The following is an 11,160-nucleotide window of genomic DNA, read 5'->3' as shown; positions in this document are numbered from 1 at the left end:
TTCAAACATTTACAAATGTATCTTATAACCCGTACTACAATCATAGAGTTTCATCTTCAGTTACCATAACACATATTTTAACTTCTTTAATATACTATGTCTAATGTCTTTACACTAATAAACTATACTATTTTCACACATAAAAACAGAATCTAATTGCTATTACACCAAGTGCCGACAGCCGCTTCCTAAACTATATTTCAAAGTCAACTGAAGACAATGTCTCTAATTCACACAATGGCTTTTAAGTATTTAAAGCGTAAATCATACTTTTAATAAAGTAATTTCTTATAATAAATGTTTACATAAATCCCCATTATAAGGTTCATCCTTTGGTACATCATTATCTAGTGGCATCTTATACTTTTGTAATCCTCAAAACACCCCCCAGAAATTAAATTGTCTTGTCAAGGGTTCTCCCCCTAAAGCTCTCCTGAGTTCCAGGATTTCCTAAAGGGTTTCACTGACCCCAGCTCAGGTCTCAGTGCTGCTAGATGCAGTGCTGTCATTGCTTGCTATCGTAGTCTATCTTATAACTGAATAAGAAGCATACACAAACTATATAGGACTCCTTATGCTACCTTCTGCCCCCTTCTTTCAGGGTTTTCAGACTCACTCAAGGCCGTTCAGTGCTCTCTTGGTTTCTAATGAGTTTGTCCTCCTCATCTGTTCTCTTGCTGTGTTCAAACACCTTGCATCAATCACATCAAAATGACTTGTCATTTCAAATACTACAATATGTCTACTAGCACATCTTATTTATATTGAGCTGATTTTCAATTATTCATTTAATTGTGTTGTATGCTATAATAACATAATTAACTATAGTTTTGGCTGCTTTCTCAGTTTATTGACGATCCTGTCCAGTTTCTCTCTTCTCAGTCATTATAGTCCAAATCTTCTCTCTATCTTCTTTCTGCATATGAGAATATATTACAATCTAATGTAATAGATAGTGAGGCATATATTTTCTATTTTTTAGATGACTCTCCCTAAATATTATTGGCCTATATGCTCTATGCTATAACTTCCTTATCCATTAAATACTTATCCATTGATTAATATTACACTTTCTAGGTTTTTACAAATTGTCACTTTTTAAATTCTGTGCACAAAAATGTTTTCTTGTCAAATAATATACAGGTCCTTCTCAAAAAATTAGCATATTGTGATAAAAGTTCATTATTTTCCATAATGTAATGATAAAAATTAAACTTTCATATATTTTAGATTCATTGCACACCAACTGAAATATTTCAGGTCTTTTATTGTTTTAATACTGATGATTTTGGCATACAGCTAATGAAAACCCAAAAAATCTCAAAAAATTAGCATGTCATGAAAAGGTTCTCTAAACGAGCTATTAACCTAATCATCTGAATCAACTAATTAACTCTAAACACCTGCAAAAGATTCCTGAGGCTTTTAAAAACTCCCAGCCTGGTTCATTACTCAAAACCGCAATCATGGGTAAGACTGCCGACCTGACTGCTGTCCAGAAGGCCATCATTGACACCCTCAAGCGAGAGGGTAAGACACAGAAAGAAATTTCTGAACTAATAGGCTGTTCCCAGAGTGCTGTATCAAGGCACCTCAGTGGGAAGTCTGTGGGAAGGAAAAAGTGTGGCAAAAAACGCTGCACAACGAGAAGAGGTGACCGGACCCTGAGGAAGATTGTGGAGAAGGACCGATTCCAGACCTTGGGGGAATTCCCCAGGTCAAGCCACTTTTGAACCAGAAACAGCGGCAGAAGCGCCTGACCTGGGCTACAGAGAAGCAGCACTGGACTGTTGCTCAGTTTTGCATGTCATTCGGAAATCAAGGTGCCAGAGTCTGGAGGAAGACTGGGGAGAAGGAAATGCCAAAATGCCTGAAGTCCAGTGTCAAGTACCCACAGTCAGTGATGGTCTGGGGTGCCATGTCAGCTGCTGGTGTTGGTCCACTGTGTTTTATCAAGGGCAGGGTCAATGCAGCTAGCTATCAGGAGATTTTGGAGCACTTCATGCTTCCATCTGCTGAAAAGCTTTATGGAGATGAAGATTTAGTTTTTCAGCACGACCTGGCACCTGCTCACAGTGCCAAAACCACTGGTAAATGGTTTACTGACCATGGTATTACTGTGCTCAATTGGCCTGCCAACTCTCCTGACCTGAACCCCATAGAGAATCTGTGGGATATTGTGAAGAGAAAGTTGAGAGACGCAAGACCCAACACTCTGGATGAGCTTAAGGCCGCTATCGAAGCATCCTGGGCCTCCATAACACCTCAGTAGTGCCACAGGCTGATTGCCTCCATTCCTTATATAGGAAAAAACATTGTAAACATCCCGCTGTAATGACGTAACGTCACGTGACGACAGAGCGAGCAGAATCTCTCGGGAATATAAATCAGGGTCAAACACAGACAACATAATAAGGGAGAAAACAGTATACAGGGGAAAGCTATTTACACATAATAGTAAATGTATTATTATTGGCAATTGAAACTATAATTAGGCTTTCCCTTATGTGGCAATGCTACAGATGTTCATGTCTTTCTTTCTTCAGTCAAAAAGACATTAAGGTTTTTGATGAAAACATTCCAGGATTTTTCTCCATATAGTGGACTTCAATGGAGCCCAAACGGTTTGAATTTTTTTCAAAACAAACAGACAATTTCGCACTCGAATTAATGAACATCGCAGCTCTATTTGTAGAGATTTAAAATCTCCAGTAGCATTGACAGAATTCATGTGTCTCGCAGGTATTCCAACACTGATCAAATATTACCACAATGTGAAAGCCAGTGGATTTTTCAAGTTAAAACTGAACATCCTTTTGGACTTAATGAAACTTTAAACCTCTTTTGCTTTCTATGGAGGCTTTTGTCCATTTGGACTGTCTATTGTATTGTAATGCCTATGTGTGTGGGGTATTTTTCTTTCAGTATTGTTTGTATCTTTGCTCTACCCATGGTCTACCCAAATTGTTGAACCGCTTGTATACCTGAGGGTAGTGCTGTGTTTATCATTGTGTTATTTAGTGGAAGAAGTGCCGACTTTGTCCAGTTTGTTTTATATCCAGAAATTTCGCCGAAGCAGCCAAATATAGTTAGAGGGATAGTTGACCCAAAAATGAACATTCTGTCATAATTCAGCCCCCCCCCCTCTAGTTGTTCCAAACCTGTATAAATTTCTTAGTTCTGCTGTACTCAAAGGAAGATATTTGGAAGAATGTTTGGAACCAATCAGATCTCGCCCACCATTGATTACCATAGTAGGGGGGGGGAAATACTATGGCAGTCAATGGTGGGTGAGATCTGCTTGGGCATGGAGTTCACCAGAGCTTCACAGGTTGCCACTGGAGTGGATTCAGGCAAGATGGACACTTTGGATAGTTATCTCCTGAAAGTAAAAATGTATGTGTCAGTCTTGAGTGTCCTATCCGGCATCTTGTATAAACAACTTGATCCCAGTTATGATTAAAAGGGAATATTAAGGATTAATATTAAATTAAGGACATGCATCGGAAAAATTGGGAATGTTGGACAATAAATATATGAATATAACTTGATTTTGCAGTGTTGTCTAATGGCCGTTAAAGCAAAAGTGTCCAAAAGTGGGAATTATGGGATAACAGACACAGCAATGCATCATGTATTATAAGATCGTTATGTTTGTAGCGTGATCCATTAAAATGTACAATATTCAATTCAGACCTAGTGATATATTATTACTATTTCTCCACTAGGTCTGAAATATATTGTTCGCTGCAAACATGATGATCTTAAATTTATTAATAATTTACTATTAATAAATGTGTAAAGTTGCATAAAATGGAAATACTCAATAAAGTAGGCTAACTACGTTACCACAGATGGATGAATGGATGAACTGGTAATAAAACATATATAAGGCATACAACATTTACTGTAGGAGCCATACAATTTACTGATGACTTAATTTAAAAAACTGTTCTATTGCACTTCTGATTTGGCAGTGAAATTCACTTATTTTGTGTGCGTAAGATGTGAAGTTTTCAATGGTCCAGTTAGTATTTTCACAAATTTTAAAAATCAGCTTCTGCTTAAGTTAAATCCGAGGTTTTACAACTTTGAGTAGCATCTTGCATACTGGTATTAGGTAGTAGTCTTATAGTTTGATACAATTAAACACAAACAGTTCTAAAGCAGGATAAAACCTTGTTTGTGGTTCATTATTACCTTCATGTTTTTAGAGATTAAAAGCTTAAACAATAATCTCTAGTTTTCATTCTTGCTGTTAGGCTACTTTTACTTTTTTTTAATATTCAAGTACAATTTTAATGTGGTACTTTTTTACTTTTACTCAAGTTCAATTCTGGCCAGATACTTTTACTTTTAATTGAGTAAAAGTTTCACTCAGTATTGTACTTTCACTTGAGTAACATTTTTGAGTACTTTTTACACCTCTGCATGAGGGTGCGTAATAAATGACATTATTTTCATTTTTGGGTGAACTAACCCTGCTCTAACAGAAAAAGCTGACCAACTAAAATCAGTAGCTCTACAATGTGCTTCACAATCACCTCTTGTTGAAGCTCTTGTTTGTCTCGTGTTCTTTCAGGGGTGCTTTACATTAAACAACACCTGTGAAATATAACAGAATTATCAAAAGTAAAAAAGAGTACTTTTTAACTATATGACAATGGTGATCTTTATTGGCTTTCTTATCAATTATTTTTAAATATTTAAAATTGTTGCTGTGTTCTTACCTATTTATATGAATGCATGTAATCAGGCAAAACAGCTCAGACGATTTACAATGCGTTGTTTTGAACATGAACTGTTGCATTTTATGCATTTAAACTTTTATTACCTTTTCGAACTAATCCATTAAACAGTTGCGATTTGAGAAACGTGCACTAATATTTTCAGTTCCATTCTTTTGCGTGTTAAGGACACGCCCACAAAGTGGAAGCAAATCTTCCAGGAACTGAATATATTGTAACACACACACACAGATTTGACTCAAAACTGCTGATTCAGTTATCGGATTCTTTCTTCAACAAGATCAATCAGAAAGTCATTTTCATCTTATTTACTGAGTCGATCGCTGAGGATTTATAAAAGCAGTAAGAATTGTTTCCTGTTTACTTTCACTTTGTAAGAAAGGAGATTCTCAAAATGATTTAATCGTAATGCCTTGCTATTATTCTTCTAAGCATGTGTGTTTACTGTATATTACTGTTACACACCTACATAAAATCGGGGTTATGTTGAAACTGACACACTATACATGAAATATAATGTGCAGTAAAGCTGATTTGTTGTCTCAGAGTGTCAGGATGGTGAACTGCTGTGGTCTCGTGTCTGAGAAAAACCAGCCAGGTATAAACTCTCCTCTTCCTCCTGATCATTACAACATGACTCTGTGTTTGTGCATATCTTCTGAAGAGAGTGTAGAGTGCAGATCTTATGATGTCGGTGTGTTTCTCTAAGTTCTTCTGATGTGTGTGTGCATGTGTGTGTTGTGCAGATCTTCTGAAGAGAGTGTTGAGATGAATCTGTGTGTTTCTCTCAGTTCCTCTGAAGAGCATCTCAGTGGAGCTGCAGGTCCAGGATCACGTGGTCTCCGTCAGCTCCAGTCTGCAGTATGTCAATGAGGAGGAGCATCCGCTGGAGGCATTGTTCGTCTTCCCGCTGCCCGCCGATGCCGCTGTCTGCCACTTCAGTGCCAAGATCGGAGAGCAGGAGTTTGTGGCGGAGCTGCAGGACAAACAGAGTGTGAGTCTTGCTGTTTTAAATTAAGTAAATGGCTGTACAAGTAATTTCAACTTAAAAAATGTTAAAACTGAGTGTCATATCACTTATAAAAATTATTTATGCAATTTCAACTTTCTTTTAAAAACATGTTGCCATGAATTATTGATATAATTATTTACAGTGCATAAAAAACTAAATAAAATGGCTTGTTCATTCCCAGACAGCAACATAGTGTCGGCCCAGATCCAGCCCACATCTGGTCCGTGTGTAATCCACATGTACCAGATGTGGGCCGGATCTGGGCCACACTATGTTGCTGTCTATCAAGTATGTCAGTTTAAACATTATATAAATATACGTTTAGAATTTTTGAACTATAGGGATTGAGAAAATGTTTGTGCTTACCTTTACATGTCCTCCTATTAGTCGACAGGACTTCTGGTTAAAAATGAACTCACCTCAATCAAGCGTCTCTGTCAGTTAAAGGAATTGCCCCCATTCATTGCTAGACTTGGTTTCCTGCAGCAGTAAAATTGGGTTTTTTTTTTATTTTTGGCTTTTTAAAGTTTCAGCTGACTGAAATTTGCAAATTCAAGTCCACAAATGCGCAATTTCGTACAAGTTTTGGAACCTTGCGTCGTAAAGATAACATTTTGGACGGGACTAACAGAAACTGACGAATCATAAAGTTTCATTTTGACAAGCGTTATGATGAGATACACCTATAGGGAGACGGGAAACTAGGAAATCACCTGCAGTTGACCATGGAAACTTGCAGCTACTTGTTCTTTTAACTAAATAAATAAAGTTATAGTGTGATAAGATGTTTACTATAATTATTGTTGTTTATAGACCCTTTTCACAGGCTGTGATGACTCATTTTAACGGTCATCAATATCATAAAACTTGCAAAGTTTTTTATATTTTCATTTTTTTTTTAAACGTATGTACCTTTATGACACTATACTTAGTAGTATATTATCTTTTCATCAAAAATCTAGTTAGCGCTGTTGTGAGGGTGTTTCTGATACAGCAGCTATGGGAGTGACGGTAAAAATGACATCTTTCTCTCATCTGACTGCCGCTATCAATCTCTTTTTAATATTTTCCTATTTATGAAAGTTATGAAAACAGTTTTTCTTTTGCTGTTTGAGCAAATGGAAACACAAAAAATATATTTAATGTATTCTCTCATTCACCGCTATAGAATTTTATGACTATGACGACTTACGCTTCTGACAAACCCGAAAAGGGTCTATAAACTTATTAACTTAAATTATCTATTTGGAGAGTAGTCAGGAACTCACCGCACCTTCAAACAAGTCCAAATGAGGTGCGTATTTAAAAATATCCAAATAGTGAATCATTTCAAAAGGGTCCGCACACTTCACAAAAGAAGCAAAAACATCAAATGCGAAACAAAAACAAAAAAGAGAGCAAACGTTTCGGTCACGTGAACTTTGTCAGTGCCAAACTTACAATAGGCTTGTTGGAGATGGATCGATCGATCAGCGTAGGAGATCAAAGTACTGCGAGAGCGTTTGGAGAGCATGTCTGCAAACTATTCAAGATATCTTAAATGTGCCCTAGAATTGAAAATTGAATTTACCTCAGCATAGATAAATAGAGTTCTGTACATGGAAATGACATTCCAAACACCATTGTTTCCTCCTTCTTCTGTAAATTTGATTTGTGCAAAAGAATCTCAACATTACACCGACTGTGATGCAACAGTCGGGATCATTAATATGTACGCCCCCAATATTTGCATATGCCAGCCCATGTTCAAGGCATTAGACAAGCCAGTATTAACGTCTGGATCTGTGCACAGCTGAATCATCAGACTAGGTAAGCAAGCAAGGACAACAACAGCGAAAAATGGCAGATGGAGCAATATTAACTGACATGATCCATGATATCATGATATTTTTAGTGATATTTGTAAATTGTCTTTCTAAATGTTTCGTTAGCATGTTGCTAATGTATTGTTAAATGTGGTTAAAGTTACCATCGTTTCTTACTGTATTCACGGAGACAAGAGCCGTCATTATTTTCATTATTAAACACTTGCAGTCTGTATAATTCAGCAGCTTCTGCTTTTAAAGTAGGAACTGCTTCGTCTTTCAGTAAAAGTATTTGTGCAAATCCAGCATTGAACTTGTGTAGATTCTGGAAACTGTCTTCAGTGCCGCATCCAGTGTAGAAAATATCACAGATTATAAAGGGTTCTATATCTTTTGAAGTGTCGCTTGCGTTCGGTGTACACAACTCTTCCGCTTCCATTATGCCGCGCCGCATGGCCTCGCCCATTTTGTTGCGTGTTCCCGGGGGCGTGTTTTGCAGGGTTTATGATGTCACCAACCCGGGAAGAAGCTCGTTGTAGTCCAAACCGGTTGTTTTTGTAGGCATTAAACTGCCTTAACTTTAAAAGACAATATCACCATTTGCATTAAACTTACAGCACTGTAACTTTGCAGATACTGTTTATGCTCAAACAACAACATTACACTAACTAAAGTTAAAAAAAGTGAAATCGCATTGAACCACCCCTTTAATATGTTTATGAACAACTAAAAAAAGCACAAATGTCCGGGCATGTCAAAACTTCTCCAGGGTCCCAAATCAGCCTCAGACTCCAGAGGGTTAAGATCTCCATATCTCTGGGATTGAACCATCAAGGGCCTTTAAAATGAAGATACCAAAAGGAAAGTTTGTTAAGAACCAGAATCTAAAAGGATATTAAGATATCTTTAATACTTCTTCTTTAATACTTCTTGAGTTACAGACATGCAAACTTGAGGTAAAAAACACAAAAAGTGCTTTTTCTCCATTTTTGAACTGTCACTGTTGGCATATAATGAAACAAAGATTGTGAAAATCAACAGATTTTACTAATAGACCTACCAATCTCTGTGTGAAAATAAAATAATGATGCTGCCATCTTTCTAAAGTCATTTTTCTAAAGTCAGATCACATGACTTCAGAAAACACACACTAATGAACACAATTATCATCGAGTTCAAAAAATAAATAAAAAATCCACACAGAAATTGGAAACTGGCTTAAGACACAATTTTCTTGCCTTTCCTGCACTGACCTGATTAAGGTCTGTTTGCACTTTCTAGTTTTAGAAAAGATTTTTCTGAAACGAATGATACAATAATTAGCAGGCCTTTCTGCGCCAAAATTAAAATTGAAATCGATGTTTAGGAAGCCAATATCTGTTTTTTTTTTTTGTGCAAAATAAATAGAACGTATTGTCAATAAAATAATAATTTCAGCGGTTCTCTTGTTATAAATTAATATTTACCTGTTTTCATAATTTTTACGGCTATGACTACTTTGACGCTCTTAATCTCATAATTAGATAATGCGACTTTAGCCGGGGTTTCACTAGCGGGGTCACATGTAGTAAAGTGTAGTTTATTCCTGTGATCAAAGCTGAATTTTCAGCATCATTACTCCAGTCTTCAGTGTCACACGATCCTTCAGAAATCATTCTAATATGTAACACTATCTCTGTTTGTCCGTGTGATTCTCTCAGCTTCAGCGGCTGGTGTTTCAGAAGTTTCCTCAGCATGTGTTATTCCCTACACACTGTCTCTGAGTGTGGAAGTGAGATCTTCAGACCGCATCTCCAGACTGGAGTCCAGCTGCTCTTTGGATCCTCTGGTGTTCCTCGATGCACAACACACTCACGCCACGGTACTGAGAGTGTGTGAATGAATGTGTGTTTGTGTGTGTGTGTGTGTGTGAGAGTGTGTACAGTTTTTATGCATTAGCATCAGTTTCCAGAAGCCTGTATTGGTTTGTGCAGGTGAATCTGAGTACTGGTCACCGGTTCAATAAGGACGTTGAGCTGCTTCTGTACTACGAGAATACCCATCAGCCCACTGCTGTCGTGGAGGCTGGAGCGGCCGCAGCTCAGCCAGGTAGAGGTGTCTGTTTGTACATGAATTCAGTATGCTGTAAATATACTTCTACCTCCTGAGACCCAATTTTTTTTTCATTTCATTTTTTTCATCATTACATTTTTGTGGAGTATAAGAAACAAATGGTGGAAGAAAAAAACAAGACTCAGTTAATTAGAAAATGAAAACAAAACTCTATAACCAAAACAATGTTTTATGTATTACATTTTTACATTCTCTAAAACAAATATGAGAATAATGTTGGATAAACATATTTAGTAAATGTTTATATTTTGCATTTAGTTTGTACTGTATACTAGCGTCTGCATTTAATAGGCATTTAATCCACCTGAACCAAACGATACATGAAGATGTTTGTGTACAATTTTTGTACAAAAATTCTCAACTATGGTTTGAAAGATATTTGATATACTATTTGACTTTACATGACGTGTGTAAACATGGCAAAAAATGGGGTTTCCTATTATTTACTATGTATCTATTCATTGTCAGTGTGTTCTTTGGGCAACATGTAATGAAAAAAGATGTAGCTAGAGTATCAACTTAGCAACATTTTCATAATACCTCATTTTATAGAAATATTGATATATAATTTCTATCCTGTTCATTTATTGAATGCTTATCAGGCATTTCAGGGACACATAGTAAGTCCTGGTGTCCTCTGCAGTGGACATGTATGAAAGTGATGCATGTCTCATAACAGAAAGTCGATTCTGATTTGAAACCCCACTAAAGTTGTCTTGAGATGTTAATTTATGATCAACAATATCAAAATTAGTCAGATTTAAATTAAATATTATTACAAAAAATGTATTCCTATAAGAGTGCTGAATTTAGTCATTTAGTCAGTGTCAGTCATATTTAATTCTTTAACTTTAAATTTCCAGCTTTCTGTGTTTTCACGGATATACAGTAGGGGGTGCTATTACACATCTTCTGAAAGTGTACAGAATCTCCTGATCAAAACAGGAAGAAGCAGAAACAAAAGATAGCACACGTAATCATATGCAAATAATGTAAAATAATGCGACCACCAACATTAAACACCATATAAATCAAAACTGCCTAATGTTATTGAATGAAATGTTAACCCAGGATGAGCTGTAGGACTGTGAGGCGTTTGGGGTGTCAGATTCATCGTTCTGAATCTGATATGAATGTAGTCTTTGACAAAAACATGATTTTTCTCAGCTTTTCTCAGCTCAAAATGTTGCCCCGTCTCTGTTTCAGGGTCTCTGATGGGCGACCCGGTGCTCATGATCAGTTTATACCCAGAGTTCCCTGCAGACGTGATGTCATCATTGGCATCTCGAGGCGAGTTCGTTTTTGTGGTTGACAGATCCGGCAGTATGGACCGCATGATGCATCATGGGAAAGATGCACAGATGCGCATCCAAAGTGCAAGAGTAAGATTTAGGATTTCAGAATTGATTTATTGAGATGTATTGAGTCACTGTACTCACTGTACATGCGTCTCTACAGTACTCACTACACATGCATCTCTACT

General features: G+C 36.8%; 1 protein-coding gene across 1 annotated transcript in view; it reads left to right on the top strand.

The window, feature by feature from the left end:
- The first annotated feature begins 4,807 nt into the window (after nt 1–4,807).
- Nucleotides 4,808–11,160, top strand: part of LOC125250548 (von Willebrand factor A domain-containing protein 5A-like) — a 30,325-nt gene continuing 23,972 nt past the window's right edge. Inside the window, exons 1-6 of the mRNA XM_048163176.1 lie at nt 4,808–5,090; nt 5,295–5,346; nt 5,540–5,740; nt 9,266–9,426; nt 9,539–9,653; nt 10,884–11,059. Coding sequence (XP_048019133.1) covers nt 5,304–5,346; nt 5,540–5,740; nt 9,266–9,426; nt 9,539–9,653; nt 10,884–11,059 — 696 coding nt within the window. The 5' untranslated portion in view covers nt 4,808–5,090; nt 5,295–5,303. The remainder of the gene's footprint in view (nt 5,091–5,294; nt 5,347–5,539; nt 5,741–9,265; nt 9,427–9,538; nt 9,654–10,883; nt 11,060–11,160) is intronic.

The sequence above is a fragment of the Megalobrama amblycephala genome, linkage group LG1 (genome assembly GCF_018812025.1).
Source record: "Megalobrama amblycephala isolate DHTTF-2021 linkage group LG1, ASM1881202v1, whole genome shotgun sequence".
NCBI lineage: Eukaryota > Metazoa > Chordata > Actinopteri > Cypriniformes > Xenocyprididae > Megalobrama > Megalobrama amblycephala.
This window is presented reverse-complemented; position numbering and strand designations above follow the sequence as displayed.